This window comes from Cydia amplana, chromosome 13 (genome assembly GCF_948474715.1).
Source record: "Cydia amplana chromosome 13, ilCydAmpl1.1, whole genome shotgun sequence".
In the NCBI taxonomy this organism is placed as follows: domain Eukaryota; kingdom Metazoa; phylum Arthropoda; class Insecta; order Lepidoptera; family Tortricidae; genus Cydia; species Cydia amplana.
In genome coordinates, this window is record NC_086081.1 from 9181526 (window position 1) to 9198389 (window position 16864).

The 16864-nt window shown below is 39.0% G+C and overlaps 1 protein-coding gene across 1 annotated transcript; it reads right to left on the reverse strand.

The window, feature by feature from the left end:
- Nucleotides 1-3644: 3644 nt before the first annotated feature.
- Nucleotides 3645-16509, reverse strand: LOC134653460 (Golgi resident protein GCP60). Its single transcript, XM_063508823.1, has 11 exons — nucleotides 16284-16509; nucleotides 15708-15921; nucleotides 15551-15619; nucleotides 15108-15212; nucleotides 14636-14905; nucleotides 11765-11806; nucleotides 10983-11056; nucleotides 9739-9927; nucleotides 5994-6104; nucleotides 4841-4962; nucleotides 3645-3873 (listed from the first exon to the last, which is right to left on the reverse strand). The coding sequence occupies exons 1-11, from the start codon at nucleotides 16426-16428 to the stop codon at nucleotides 3757-3759; spliced, it is 1458 nt and encodes a 485-aa protein (XP_063364893.1). The 5' UTR covers nucleotides 16429-16509; the 3' UTR covers nucleotides 3645-3756.
- Nucleotides 16510-16864: the final 355 nt, after the last annotated feature.

The window sequence follows — 16864 nt, forward strand, 5'->3', positions numbered from 1 at the left end:
TTGCCGACCGTGAATGGCTAATTTTAAGTGAATAGCCGATTCGATTCGAAATTTTCCTTAAATTAAATTTCTCCAGTCAGTTTTTAATTTTCTTGATAGAGTCTGTTTGGAAAGAGAAGAGTCAGACTTTAAGCAAGGTTGATAATAAGTACCTACCAATAATACTTTCTAATTAGTAGGTACAGGTGATAAAACTGGCATGTAGATACACGTACGACAGTGTGCTAAGGAATAATAAGATTTAACATATGTGTTATAATTTATTAAATAATCGTCTCGGAACTTTCATAGACACTGGGAGGGACATAACAATTTTTATTTTTGATATATTTTTCATTGCACAATGATTGTAGCTATACTTAGACCTGTAGGCCTAGCACGTGATTGGCGCGACCACGCGACAAGATCTCGCCCGCGAGATAGACTACCCGTGTCTTTCTAACTGTATTAATTATAGAACGTGCAATGGACGAGAAGTCAGGTGAGATACTGTCGCGTGAGTCGCGTCAATCATGTGCTTGTGCTAGCCCGGCTGATAAGAACTACCAACGACAATTTTTTTACATAATATAATACAACAAAATAATCAAAATACAGTTATAAATAACATTTAACACAATGCTAAGTTCTAACATTTATGTTTAATATGCAACTAACATCATTATACATTAAAAATGCTATTGATAATACTATACGATCATTTTACTAAATACTAGTCAATAAATAAGAACACAGATTTATAAGGGATTTATTGAATGGTTTAATTCTGAAATATCAGAGACTAGTCGACATAGATGATACAATGTTGAAATTACCATGCATTTTGAATGAAATCAGTGTTTTTTTGTTTGAACTTGATGACTTTTGTTTATATTTATCACTATGTATCATAGCGTAATTCAAAGAGTAGATAAAGTGCGTAGTTTGGTACTTTTGTCAGTTGCATGTCATCACCATAGTTCTAAATTACATACAAGACAATATTTGTACGTAAGATTATCCCAACGAACAAAAATGTATTAAAAAAATATAGCCATGTACACGCCAATGATGCCTAAAGTATCGGACGTTCCTACCATGCGGGGGTCAGTTATCTTTACACTAAGACAATATGTTAGCATAACCGATATTCTTGTATGTGCCTCTGCTAACTGACGGTGAAAGTGTTAAACATATTGTAATTCTCAAGTAAAACCAATTCAAAAGATACATTCAAATGTGTTTTGTTCCCTAAATGGCACATTTAATACCACACCAATACCCTCTGTAAATATACTATATCTATATCCCTCTGATCCGGTACGTAAAAATATGCATACCAACCATCAATATTCAACTCTGTCGTATTCGTGACTTTAAAGCCCACTCCACGCATAATAGTCTGGAGGGGGCTTAAGGGTGTACCGCGAACACCGAAGTTCGCAAATTTTGGGCATCTTTCTCTTTAACTCCAATGAAGGCGTAATTAGAGTGACAGAGACAGTTGTTCGTTATAGTCCAGAGATGAGAGAGGTAGTGGAACAGTGCGACAGCGAGCTTCTATTGGTGCGCTTCTATTGACGTTTCTATAGTTGGTCAAACCAATTTGTCAGTCAGTAAGAACAAGAACCAGGAAAACTATACTCATCCTTTTCTTTTGGGTGCTAGTACTAGTGTAAGACAAAGATAGTATGATTCTATGTTTGAAATGAGACAGTCCTTTGATAAACTATATTAATGCAGTTTTTCCTTGCATACCGCTCCGCTACCTCGCTCAGGAACATACCTACTTGTGTCGTTTCATGAAAAAAGAAACCATGAGGTGGTTGGTGCCAACGCTATTATTAATCCTTTGATCGCCACGTCTCTTATATATAACGCGCGATTGTAAACCTTATTGGAATGCATGAAGATTAATGTGACTCTGTAACCGGCCATCTTTTGACGGTCAAAGTGTTAACAATAGGTACATATTTCATACAAATGCTGTGTCATAATGTAATCCAAGTACCCCAAGGTCTCTATTTTTTCGGTACGACGATAATGGCATCTTTGGGGGTTGTTTATCTATAAAATTTAACCATGTTTGTTAACCATGTTTTATATATAAAATGTTATCTCTTTACTTATGATACGTGATAATTTTAATATACATTGCAGGATGCTTACCACATTATACCATCGCCCACACTGTTACATTGGCAATCATATAATATAAACATTATTTGTAAACCACGACCATACAGTTCGATTTAGATATAGGTATTTGATGCTATCAGTACCTTTTGGTAGGTAGTTGATAGTTTTCATGGCAAATATTTCTTTACAGGTAGGTAATTAATTGTGACCGATATACAACGCAACGTATCCATCACTTGTGCTTTCGAAAACTATTTCTAACGTGGTACATTATTTCATGAGAACATTGTATGTACATATATAAACGTACATATGATGGATATGCTAAAGCGTTAATGTGAATAACTAATTGGATAATTAAAATAGCAAACATATGCAAAGTTTATAGTAAGTGTATTGAGACCTGGACAAATTAGGCGAATATTAAGGCTTAATTCGCAAATGTACTGGGAAAATTAAGAAGTGAGTTACATCTTTGTTTTAATCCGTGCCTGATTTTTAACCGGGCTTTTAATGAGCTGACATATGAGAAAAAATACAGCTGTTATCAGCTTGTTCTTTACAACTTGGTGGTAACATCTGGGAACATACTAATGGTAACCTTAATGACGGCTACGACGATTAAGAAACATTAAATAAATTAAACTAAGTAGGAACAATTTAAATATATATAAAGCTTAACATAATAAAATCGTTTTTCAAGTTTAGTTGCTTAGATCAGAGGTCGGCAACCTTTTAGCAGCCAAGGGCCACATAGTAGTTAACGAAGTTGACGCGGGCCGCACTTTGTTAATATTTATGACATTATCAGACATTGCCGTTTGTCAATATTACATACAAAATAGCCAGGGAGGCTCGCGGGCCGCAAGTGACAGGTTCACGGGCCGCATGCGGCCCGCGGGCCGTGGATTGCCGACCGCTGGCTTAGATCATTCGATATTTTTTAGGAGAAAATTGAATTTAACTTCATTAATATTAATTACCCCTTTCCCAGGCGTAGTTAGCTATTTCGACCGCATACGTTACTACTCGTATTTATGGTTAAAATTAAAAAAATTAAAATTAGATTAAAAACTCGCAAAAAGGAGTTCCTCCAAAACAATTTGCGTTTTGTAAATTAGGTAATTAAACTGTTAATTACAATTTCAGTAGAGACGAGTAAATTAATAAAGAGTTTGAACCATCATACAACGCCACATGCCTCATCGGAATGTGCCAAACAAAATCTCCAGTTTGCATTTAAGGCCCTGGAGGCTGTATGAAAGTTGCATCAGGACTAGAAGATTAAGTATTTCAGTTTTCCCATTTGCGTTATCTTTTGGCATTGAAATAAGCTCGAATCGAAACTGAACATTCATTTAATTCATATTGCACTTTAAAATTATATTAACAAATGTGTCGTTCTTAGTCAAAAGGTAACAAGTCGCTACCTGCATGCTGCATCGAATGCATCGAGAATTATTGCCAACTAAAAAGCCAAACAATACCTTTACCTTTAAAAATACCTTTTGCTAGTAATCATCACAAATACTGGCAGTTAGAGTAGGTAAGTCTCATAACTTGATAAAATATAAACAATCTTTTATAAACGTTTTCCTTTTTATAATTTGTCATGGTACTATTAAAATAATTTATTTTTTACTGCGTGTAGTATACTTTGTAGTAAAGAGTTTTCGATCGCCATAAGCTGTAGGTGTTGTCGAATTTTAGTAGATAGACTCCTTCGCCGGGGTACGTATGCGAACCTGCGTATACCTGAAATAGTGAGGGAACTCTAGTCATAGTGTAACATTTTTATATTAATTAATACATTCAGTGACGACTGGTCTGGCCTAGTGGGTAGTGATTCTGACTGTGAAGCCGCGGTCCTGGGTTCGAATCCCGGTAAGGGTGTTTACTTGTGTGATAAGCACAGACATTTGTTCCCGAGTCTTGGGTGTTTTTTATGTATTTGTAGGTATATTATATATATCGTTGTATGAGTACCCACAAGACAAGCCTTTTTGAGCTTACTGTGGGTGTTAGTCAATCTGTGTAAGAATGTCCTATAATATTTATTTATTTATACTTATGATCAATTTATACAATATTCTCAATTTATTCCAAAAGCACTTAGCACAAATTAGTGCATTTTTGATTAATTGTAAGAAAGTTATGATTACAAAGTAAGTATCGCAATTAACCTTTGTTCAAAGTAAGTATCGCAATTAACCTTTGTTTTTGGTAAAACGCGCTTTTTCTAGTTTTCCTATTTTTTAAACTACAGGTATCTCCTGTAAATGAGAAATAAATAAATATCAAGTGAAACTAAATCTTAAGTTTACTCAACATTTTTTATTTAATTGTCTTTAGACAAAAGACATTTATTTTTGATGTGAAAAAGCGTGTTACTGGTGGAGGCAGTTTCTTAGGTTTAGTGTATTTTTTTGATCGATGACAAAAATGAACTAAAGTCACGTTCAGAGTGAATTTTGGGGCAAAGGGGCTATGGGGGGGGGGGGGGGGGCATCGGATGATGGTAGCATGACGAAGGTGGAAACGAGATCATTCGAAGCATGCTTTTTGGATGATTTTAGGGGGGGGGGGAGGGGTCAAAAATCGTCAAAAATAGATGACGTAATTTATGAACAGCCCCAAAGAGAGTTTTTTCCCGTCTTCGTGTTACCATCAAAACCGTCAGGGCCACAGTCGCTAATGAAAAAAGGTTAAATTGTAAACTGACCTCAGTGTGACAGTCCCTGCGGAATATGGGCACGACGATGCTGACTGGCGGCCTTTGGTGCTGGAGCGCGCGCCGCTCTGGGCCCATCTCCGGGTCCAGGCCTCCTTCCGTCACTGTGTATTCTGGATTTAAAATATAGTCTGTCAAGCTGGATATGTCAGTAGCAATGTAAAGCAGACTATAAAGTAAACGAACAAAAAGCAGCGATTGGTCAACCAGATCTTGACAGTAGAAAAGGGCGGCAAATTTGAAAAATGTAGGCGCAAAGGAATATCGTCCCATAGAAAATTTTACTTTCGCGCCTTTTTTACTGACAAGATTTGGTTGACCAGCTATATATCGATGAAATGTAAACAAAACAGTTCCACAGACAAGATATAAATGACACGCGATTTTCGAACACTTCAAACGTAGTGTTGTTAACCCGCGATTTTTCAAATTTGCCGCCTTTTTCTACTGACAAGATTAGCTTGACCAAGTATAGTAAATTGTACATACAACAAGAGTATAGATTAGAGCAAACTATTATTTATCCCTGGCAATTTATCGAATGCCGAATTTTACGTGCATGAGAAGATAATTTTTCATATTATTTTATAAACTGGCAATTTTGGTCAATTACGAAATCTATAATAGAATAAGACAACATTTTATTTGCGCGAATTTCATTGTATTAATTTTATCAACTTTACGCAAACTACCTGGATTATCGAACAAATGAAAGAAACATATTAACCAAGTACAGTCATGTCTAAAAATATCGAGTCGGACAATGTGTCAAAAATATGTATACACGGCCTTATTGCTGCAAAGCTTTTTGTACATGATATTAATGATAAACGACCCGCGTTACGTAAGTTATATTACAAACAATTTTTTTTTTAGGATTCCGTACCTCATAAGGACAAACCGGTACCCTTATACTTATAGGATCACTCGTGCGTCTGTCTGTGGACCATTCCCCCCCCCCCCCCCATTATCTCTGAGACTACTGGGTCAAAAAAATTTAAAAAAATACATTAAATAGTTACCGATAGATGACAGGAAAACCCATTAGAAATGTGCAGTCAGGCGTGAGTCGGACGTTAATGTACGGAACCCTTTGAACACGAGTCCGACTCGCACTTGGCCGGTTTTTTTAAATATGCCTCACCTTCATCGCCGTAACCATCGTCGTCGGCATCGTCTTCGTCGTCGCTTTCCGAGACGTGGACGGTCACTTCGCTTGTCGGCGATTTACTCCACTCGAAGTATAAACCGAAACCTTCAACCACAAATAGTACATTATTGTCGAGGTTCGGAAGTCTGGCTGAGGATTCGTTTTTAAACGGACGACCTTGGGAGTCCGTTTAATTGAATCCAAAGCCAGCAAGTAGCCTTTCAGCCGAGTCATATACAGGGTGGATTTTCTTTTTGGGTCAGTGAGGGCAGCTACCAGATCCCGTGCTGCTACGAGAAAACGGTCTAAGAAGACCTTCCCTCGATTTCAAATTAATGAAGATTGGCTTTTACAGATTTTGGAAAAAACATACAGGGTGCGAGAAAAAGGTCATTTTTGACAAACTTTTTTTTTGATGCCAATCGATCCCATTCCTATTAAGGATCAAAAGCTTGTATGGAACCAAAAAAAAATTTCCGGCTAGAAAAGCCACAAATCGAGGAAAACTTTTCCCATACAATTTGTATGAAAATGAAAACTTTTATTTTTCACATGCCATTTTTGTATGCCAATCGATTCCATTCCTATCCAGTATCAATAGTTTCTTTGGGGTCAACTTACGGTAATGTACTAAAAAGCCACAAATTAATGAAAACTTTTTCCATACATTTACTATGGAGAAAATGTGAAATTTAATTCACATTTTTCTATCTGGCCAATCAGTCCTGTTACATTTAAGGACCATAATACTGTATGAAGACATTGCTGTAGGACTGATGGGCGAGATATAAAATTGAGAATAACATTTCACATTTTCCCCATAGTAAATGTATGGAAAAAGTTTTTATTAATTTGTGGCTTTTTAGTACATTACCGTAAGTTGACCCCTAGGAAACTATTGATACTGGATAGGAATGGAATCGATTGGCATACAAAAACAGCATGTGAAAAATAAAAGTTTTCATTTTCATACAAATTGTATGGGAAAAGTTTTCCTCGATTAGTGGCTTTTCTAGCCGGAAATTTTTTTTTGGTTCCATACAAGCTTTTGATCCTTAATAGGAATGGGATCGATTATCATCAAAAAAAAAGTTTGTCAAAAATGACCTTTTTCTCGCACCCTGTATGTTTTTTCCAAAATCTGTAAAAGCCAATCTTCATTAATTTGAAATCGAGGGAAGGTCTTCTTAGACCGTTTTCTCGTAGCAGCACGGGATCTGGTAGCTGCCCTCACTGACCCAAAAAGAAAATCCACCCTGTATAGTGTTTTCTCAAAAATGGTGCAAGAAATGTAAATATTTTACAGAAGCAACATTCTAATTTTCACAGAAATAAGTAAAACCATTAAAAAGATTTGCTTTACCACCTTTAAAAAAAAATAGAAGTGTATTTTTCTGCTGAAAATACGCCAACCTATTTGAGACACCTAAATAGTCGCGGTACCAACATTATAATAATAAGTACTGATCATCTGTTTGGCTGTTTAATGGACCTATGCCTTCATTTGATATGGCCAATTCAACTTTTATAAGTTTGGAACTCGTTAAATAATGGAATTTGTATGCAACATTGCAGTCCCGAAATGGAGACTGCAATGTTTTAACTTTTTAATTTTTTGAATGACCATAAACTACGCACTTCGCGACCTATTTTTTAACCAGCAACGTCGACTTTGCCGTCCATTTTTGAGAAAAATGGAATAAAGCATGTGCCAGACGGCAGACAACCACAGTATGTGCAACATGACCTTGGTAGAAACGAGGTAGAAGCGCGGCTGTCTACATGGTTTACAACAAGCCCAAAACTATAGTTCGTTTTTTTAGCATTAGAAATAAGGTAAATAATCTTGATGTGTCTTTTTATTGAAAAACACATTTTAAAAATAAGTTACGGCACATATGTAACAATTATGAATCTAATACGATCATTTATATTCTTCTGCTTTCATAAGTAATAGTTACTGATTTTTAAAAAGCGTTTTTCAATTAAAAGACATGTCAAGAGCGCTTACCTTCTTTCAAGTTCTTTCTAATGCTAAAAACAACGAACTATAATGGTTGGCAGAGCACGCCTGTCTACCAAGGGCGTTTAAAGGTCATGCAGAATTTGGTTTCAACCACTTGCTACATGGCTTAAAACCACTGTTTTTCTACCAAGGTCATGTTGCAGAAACTGTGGTTGTCTGCCGTCTGGCACATGCTTAAGTAGATGTCGAAATCACAATAAAAACACTTTTGCAGTTCATTTTAATAACTTATTACGGTCTAAAGTTAAACATTAAGCTAATATATGGTAATTAGAACCATACAATTATACCTTTAAGTCTCATAGACCTAGAATAAAATTTATTTCAATAAACGTCAGCGATTTGTTGATAGAAAACGCCAATCGGAACTATAGTGTATGGAAATAGTTACGTGACTTTTCGTTTAGCGTGTACCTATCGACGTATGGTCACCACACGGGATTGTTACGCCATTTAGGGTCCTAGCTAAATTGGTTGTTCCATACAGCGTAAGGATGGAATGTCCAACTTAGCTAGAACCTTAAATGGCGTATTAATCACGCACGCTCCGTACGATTGTCATCTCGGCTAGGCCCTTAGATTGACATTGAGTGAAGCTAAGCCGTAAAGTAGTGTAATAATGTGTTACCTATATCATAGTTGTCGGTGGCGAACTCCCAGCACAGGCACTTGGCGCGCTGGTGCGTGGGCACGCGCACGGTCACGGTCTCGCCGTGCCCGACCGTGAGCCGCCCGCCGCCCGAGCGGGCAGACTCCTTGAACAGTAGTGTAATAATATGTTACCTATGTCATAGTTGTCGGTGGCGAACTCCCAGCACAGGCACTTGGCGCGCTGGTGCGTGGGCACGCGCACGGTCACGGTCTCGCCGTGCCCGACCGTGAGCCGCCCGCCGCCCGAGCGGGCAGACTCCTTGAACAGTAGTGTAATAATATGTTACCTATGTCATAGTTGTCGGTGGCGAACTCCCAGCACAGGCACTTGGCGCGCTGGTGCGTGGGCACGCGCACGGTCACGGTCTCGCCGTGCCCGACCGTGAGCCGCCCGCCGCCCGAGCGGGCAGACTCCTTGAACAGTAGTGTAATAATATGTTACCTATGTCATAGTTGTCGGTGGCGAACTCCCAGCACAGGCACTTGGCGCGCTGGTGCGTGGGCACGCGCACGGTCACGGTCTCGCCGTGCCCGACCGTGAGCCGCCCGCCGCCCGAGCGGGCAGACTCCTTGAACAGTAGTGTAATAATATGTTACCTATGTCATAGTTGTCGGTGGCGAACTCCCAGCACAGGCACTTGGCGCGCTGGTGCGTGGGCACGCGCACGGTCACGGTCTCGCCGTGCCCGACCGTGAGCCGCCCGCCGCCCGAGCGGGCAGACTCCTTGAACAGTAGTGTAATAATATGTTACCTATGTCATAGTTGTCGATGGCGAACTCCCAGCACAGGCACTTGGCGCGCTGGTGCGTGGGCACGCGCACGGTCACGGTCTCGCCGTGCCCGACCGTGAGCCGCCCGCCGCCCGAGCGGGCAGACTCCTTGAACAGTAGTGTAATAATATGTTACCTATGTCATAGTTGTCGGTGGCGAACTCCCAGCACAGGCACTTGGCGCGCTGGTGCGTGGGCACGCGCACGGTCACGGTCTCGCCGTGCCCGACCGTGAGCCGCCCGCCGCCCGAGCGGGCAGACTCCTTGAACAGTAGTGTAATAATATGTTACCTATGTCATAGTTGTCGGTGGCGAACTCCCAGCACAGGCACTTGGCGCGCTGGTGCGTGGGCACGCGCACGGTCACGGTCTCGCCGTGCCCGACCGTGAGCCGCCCGCCGCCCGAGCGGGCAGACTCTTTGAACACGGTTATCTCGCCCCGCGTCCACATGTTCGCTTCTTCCACGGGCGGGAATATGTCTGTGGACAACGTTGATACTGAATTATAAATATTAGAATTACAAAAAAAAAATGCTGAATAAAGGTTGTATTGAAAAAATCTTTTTCTAAGAATAAAAAAGCGGCCAAGTGCGAGTCGGACTCGCGCACGGAGGGTTCCGCACCATCAATAAAAAATAGAGCAAAACAAGCAAAAAAACGGTCACCCATCCAAGTACTGACCCCGCCCGACGTTGCTTAACTTCGGTCAAAAATCACGTTTGTTGTATGGGAGCCCCACATAAATCTTTATTTTATTCTGTTCTTAGTATTTGTTGTTATAGTGGCAAACAGAAATACATCACCTGTGAAAATTTCAACTGTCTAGCTATCACGGTTCGTGAGATACAGCCTGGTGACAGACGGACGGACGGACGGACGGACGGACGGACGGACGGACAGCGGAGTCTTAGTAATAGGGTCCCGTTTTTACCCTTTGGGTACGGAACCCTAAAAAGTAAGTAGTTATGTTATTGGGGCGCTTTAGTGAAAAACATTTTGAAGATGATACGTAGGTAAATAAGACGAGAAAGAGGTTCTAAGCAAGGCTTAGGAACATAGACAAGACATCCTACAGACTGAGCATAGTAGCGCTACCCCCTCTGCCACAAATATACGGTAGTTTTACTCCATTTTCGAGTCAAAGTGTCTTTGTGTGACGTCCGTGTCTTTGAACGGACCAATCACGGCACGGGACTCGCTCACCTCGTCCCCCGCACCCCAGTATTTTTGGCAGCATCGGTTTCATGAAATAATTGCTCTAAACTCCGTCTAGAGGATTCCTAGTCTATGCTTAGGAAGTAGAATTTTTAATCACTCTATGAATAGTAAGGAGGTATCAAAGACTAAGAAAGAAAATACTGTAAGCTTGTAGGAATCCCGCTAATACTGAAGTAATTAGTTGACTATTTACTGATTAAAAAAAATTACAGTTTTTACTGATTTTGGTAGTGTGTGCAATAAAGTTTAAATAAATACGTAAATAAAACTTACATATTTAATAGGTATATTAAAATTGTAAATATTAAAAGCCTCACCATCATCATCTGATTCTTCATCAGCTTTCGTTTCTTCTTTGTGCGCCAAAAGATCTGTTGCCTCGTCCTCAAGTCTGTAAGCCAATAAACGATACATAATATTTGATATTATATTTTTAAATGGTGACGTGAGAGATATATCTATTTGTAAAGGTGAATTCAGATATGGCGAAGGCCCTTGCTGCTCTCACGATGCAAATCGTACTATAAAGGCTCGGTTTCATTGGTCGATAACTCGATCGATATTACGAAGTACAGTCAGCAGCAGAAGTTGCTAAGCGGGCGAAGTGTTCAAAATTACCTTGACGCACTCTTATTCTCTTAAAAATAAAGTCGCGTCAAGATCATTTTGAACACCTCACCCGCTTAGCAACTTCTGCTGCTGACTGTACAGCAAGCGGTGATTCCTCGCGGGCAGTACAACTACAACGACTAGCAAAACTAAAAATGGCAAGCGTTAGGGAAAGTTCCCGCACCCCGCATGCGGGCCCTATTGGCAAATGACGGGGTCCTTGCACGCGGGCAGTCACCGGCGCATTCGCCTTCTCAAGTGTTGACATAACATCTAGTCGTTAGTTGTGTTACAGATGAATGTGAGAGGAAAATATAATAATAAATAAGCAATAAATTGCTCTCAGTAATAAAATGCATGCCAACATGCCACTTTATAAGTCATTAAGATCATGTATGACGAATGAATTCTATAGAACGATTATGATAACAACACAACGCATAAAACCAAACATTTACAAAACTGACCACTACAATGACAGCTAACATACCGAATTTGAGAGGGTTCGGTTTCTGATGCTACAGATGCATTCCTGAAAAATCATATTGGAATCAGTCTAATCATTCCACCTTTGGACACGCATTTTGTTCTCGCACCAGGCGGTCTAGCATGACTTGCGTTCTCGCTCCATACTTGAAGTCGCGCCAGATGTATGGAGTCGCGCGCGATAACGCAACTCATGCTAGACTGCCAGGAACCTCGCAAATAGCGACAAGATTTACACCAGAGCTGAATGAGGTAGTGGTGAATGAGGAAAAAATTTACTAACTATTGGTACACCTTATCCGTTGAAAAAAGGTATACAATTAGGCAGATTTTTGTGTTGACAATGGTAACAGCTCCAGCAATGGCAATGACGCTTTGGTGGATTACATTTCTATTTAACAAATAAGGTATTTTTAGTGTATTTTTTATACATTTTTTTTTCATGTTTGACGATCCTTTTGTGAAATTCTTAATTTAATTTAATTTGTGTTTAATTTGATTTGTATAATAATTAGTGTCCGACCGAAGGTTCGGTTTCGGTTTCGGTTTCGGCCAGTTTCGGCCAAAAAATCATGTTTCGGCCGTAGTTTCGGTTTCGGCCAAAAAACGGCCGAACCTTTCGGCCGGGCCGAAACATACGCAATGGTACTTCGTTCTATGAAACTAAACTATGTGACAAAGACCAAAAGTTGTGAAACAAGTAGGACAACAATATTAATACATATACTGATTTATGTATACAGGACATTAATCGGTTTATTATTAAACACAATTCCACTAATGATGGGGCCACTGAACGGTCGACGCAGTCTTAAGAGGCTGTCAATACCTAAAACGCGCACACTGTCTAATTGTATCGTAGTAAATGAGATAGCACTGTCGCATGTTACTGGGCCTGGGCAAGGGAATAATAAGAAAACTCATAATCTTCCTCGCGTTATCCCAGCATTTTGGCCACGGCTCATGGGAGCATGGGGTCCACTTGGCGTCGGCACTAGTTTTTACGAAAGCGACTGCCATCAGACTGTGATCCAGAGGGTAAACTAGGCTTTATCGGGCTAGTCCGGCTTCCTCAGTGGTAAATATCAAATGATATTTCGTACATAAGTTCCGAAAAACTCATTGGTACGAGCCGGGGTTTATAGTGTTTGTACCTGCGACCTTTGGATTGAAAGTCGCACGCTCTTACTCACCGCTAGAGGCCACCAGCGCTCAAAGGATTATTTGTGTAATATTACTCGTTAGCGGTTTAGGTATAAGTAAATGTTTTGACAAATTGATTTTAATTTCAGACACATAAGTCAAGAAATAAATACATTAGAACCGTTTAATGGTGATTTTAAGACCAATCTTTGCAATTAATTTCTATCGAGCCGATGTCGTTCAATCATGTATCGAGTGCGGCCACGGTCTTAAAATATAATAAATATTAACATAGTATATATTTTTTGCTTTACTAAATCAAATAGTTTTTCTTAAAAGGGGCTACCTGCGGTTTTCATCGATTTTTGACAAGTTTTGAATCGTATCTCCTACTTTTGCACTACAGATAGATTTTTATAAGACAAACGGCTATCGGTTCTTCAATCTTTATCTCCATTTATGTCTACCGGATTTTGAAAGAAATTGATACTATTTGATGATTTTATTTAAACGTTGTCTAAAAGAACACTTTTTTCCTATCTAGATTGCTGTGAAGGATATTACTTATACGAAATCTACATATTTGGGTTCGTCTTTGACGTGTCGTGAAACGTGTCTAAGGTTTTTATTTTAAACTAATTAACACAAAAGTTATGGTCACAAAACCAGTTTTTTGGCCTTCAATTGTTCAACTTTGATGCCAAATATCTCGAAGACAATGAACTTTGAAGTAAATATGGAATACTATATCGCTTAAAGCCGTTGCTGTTAATATGATAAGCTACAAAACACAAGAAAACTAAGGGATTCAGATAGAAGGTCAATGGCGTGACGGAGCCCCTTAAGTAACATCAATTTCAAGGACATTGGGTGTTGACAGCCCCTTAATATGAGTTTAAAAGCGGTTTTATGACATTTTTTCAACGATTTTAACAAGTCTTCAAAAGTTTCGGTTTCGGTTTCGGTTTCGGCCGAAACTAGAGCCAAAGCCGAACATTCGGTTTCGGTTTCGGTTTCGGCAAAAAAACATGTTTTGGTCGGACACTAATAATAATCCAATATTCATATGGAATAATAACATCAATAAATTGCTCTGATAATTAGCTTAAGATAATTTATAAGTATGTTACGATTCATAAGTGCTTGTTGCTAGGCCTACATGAATAAAGTATATTTTGACTTTGACTTTGCAACCTCTCAAGTGATAAAATTTCTTATTATATCCATACTAATATTATAAATGCGAAAGTGTGTCTGTCTGTCTGTCTGTCACCTCTTCACGCTTGAACCGCTGAACCGGTTTAGTTGAAATTTGGTATAGAGACACTTTGAGTTCCGGGAAAGGACATAGGATACTTTTTATCCCAGAACTCACCCCGTTCTGGGATAAAAAGTATCGTATGTCCTTCAAGTCCTTGTCCGTCAAGGGGGTGAAAAGGGGGGTTGAACATTGTATCGGAAATCAATAACCGCTGAACCGATTTAGATGAAACTTGGTATGCGGATATTATGAGCTGTGGGGAGGGATATAGAATAGTTTTTATCTCCGAAATCATCCCTTTAGGGTGTAAAAAATGGGGTGAAAATTTATAGAGTGCACCAATTTAGGGATGAAAAGAAGGATGAATAAAAAGCAGATTTGTTTAAAAAGTAAGGTACTCAAATCACTTATTCCACGCAGACGAAGTCGCGGGCAAAAGCTAGTAAGGAATAAAACAATAAAAACACTCACTTATTATCCAAATCTGAGGTGTCCCAATCACCGCTATCCTCATTCTTATCATCATTCCCATTATCCTTGTCCAAGCTGTCCGAGGTCTTTATGTTCGAGTTGGCAAGCCTCTGGTCCACCGCCAGCTGCTGGATGTACTGCTGGTAGTGCTGGTCTTGCAGCTGCCTGATGAGGATGGCTTGCTGGTCGAAGTTACCGGGGAACTGTTGTTGTGCGTATTGTAAGAACTGGTCGTAGGTTTGGGCGTTGAGAGCATCTTTGATTTTCTGACTGTAACCATATTTGATATAGTTAATTTCAGTAATTTTGTGACAAACATGATAATTTAAATATAATAAAAGAATAAAGCCTGCCTACAGCCTCAGAGAAAAATAGGGGGTCTGTATGAATGATACTTCAAAAAAAATTTTTAATAACATAGGTGCCTATTGAATCATTGCCAAAAAATGACACATAATTTTTTTACACTTACACTTGCTGCTCTTCAGTTAATTTAGTGTTTTGTTGCTTCTGTTTCTCTTCTATTATTCTGTTTTGGAGATCTGTGGTTGCCTTTTCCTCTTTTTGTTTCTTTTCCCTTCAAATCATATAACGAACATAAATATATACAAGTATTTGTACTGATAAGCTTGTAAAAACTATCAGGCGTGGCTCACTCTGCGATTTCGTCGCTTTGCTACAGGTAGCTAAAAGTACATCCATTCCGCCCAAATTTTGGGGAAAGCCATAAGCCGCGCGTGGCGCTGTCGCCACCTAGCGGCCATATCTGTGCTGTTCGTAACAGACGCGTTTCGTTAGAGAGTGAGTCTTCTGTACTTAGTACTATTATTTATTCTGTGACACTATTCACAAGTTGCAGATAGTCGAAAATATTTTATAGTCGAAATAATTAATTCATATAAATAAAATACTTACTCCTGTTGTTTCTTAGCCTCAAAATCCTTTTGTATAGCTTCCACGTATGGTTTAAATAAAGGGCATAATCTGTAAACATAAAAAAACAAATGCATAACAAACATGAATTAACCATCTTAAAAGGAATATCCGTAAACTGACAGAGTATTGCAACTACCTTTCTAGAGTGTGTAAGAAGCCTGCCATAGCTTGTACTTGAGAGATGTTGCCAAGTGCATGCCACGCTGCCCTCCGGTCCCGTCCTATCACGTCCAGAACCCCTAAGGGTGGAGCAGAATTCAAGTCCAAAGTGCCATGTGCTGCTTGCTGGGTGTACGCTACAAGCTTTAACCTGTCTTCATAGCTTAGGTGTATAGCTTTTCCTTCCTTATCTAAAACAAATATATCGTTAAACATACAAACTATCATGCAATTTGTTGATGAGATTAAAGATTAGATCAATTTAATAGTAGGTTGGTCAATATTACTTTCAGCAATAAAAAGATCATCATCAATTGAAACATAATCAAAAGAACGTCCCTGTAGAATATTAATGTAAACGCATAAACGGATAAGCATATACTTGCACTTTTATCTCTGCATTGAATTGGCAATGAATTATATGATACGAGTATATCAGAGCGAAGTGTGTTAAGTTATATGAATCCTTCGAGAATGCAACACAGAAATAACAATAACGTATTTTTGTAATGGTATGATATGAGGACTATGCAGAAAATAATATTATTTATACCTTTGTAAAAGGCGAGCCCTTGTTTATACATGTCTTTTAAAGGTATGCCCCATTTCCGCTCTTCACTCTCCATTATACCTTCATCAGTCTCTAAGGGTACCTTTTCTGTGCTGACTCTAGGGCTACTTTCGGTTTTATTGGCCATTTTTGCTCAAGAAAACTTATTTAATTTTTTTTTCGATTCTATTTCGCGAATCGTCTGACAGCTCATGGAGCCCCACAAACAGTGACGTGACGTGCTAGATAGTATTACTAGGAAATATACATATTTTTCTTGGATAAATATTTGCAATAATTATTGTATCCGATATAAATATTTTTGTGGAAAAAATACATACATACATCGTAAACGAGTTATTTTCTGAATGAAATTTGTTATTATGTATTTTTTATTGAAGATACCGATCAATATTAATCAATAGATTTTTTACGTTGACAACCCTTTCCGCTGAAACGTTCCAACACTCCCAATAGCCGTTCTTCTACAAAAGTTTTGTTTATGTTTTTCCTCAACTCTTTTCTTTCAAAAGCAAAAACTAAGCTTGGTGATAATTATATGATTTATTTCTAGCATAACTTAA

Excerpts from the sequence above, each read along its gene's own strand:
- LOC134653460 (XM_063508823.1), bottom strand. The coding sequence starts at position 16,428 with ATGGCCAATAAAACCGAAAGTAGCCCTAGAGTCAGCACAGAAAAGGTA. Across the intron at positions 14,906-15,107 it reads TTAACTGAAGAGCAGCAAGT|TCAGAAAATCAAAGATGCTC; the intron begins GTAAGTGTAAAA and ends ATATGGTTACAG. Across the intron at positions 11,807-14,635 it reads ACCTCAGATTTGGATAATAA|GAATGCATCTGTAGCATCAG; the intron begins GTGAGTGTTTTT and ends ATGATTTTTCAG.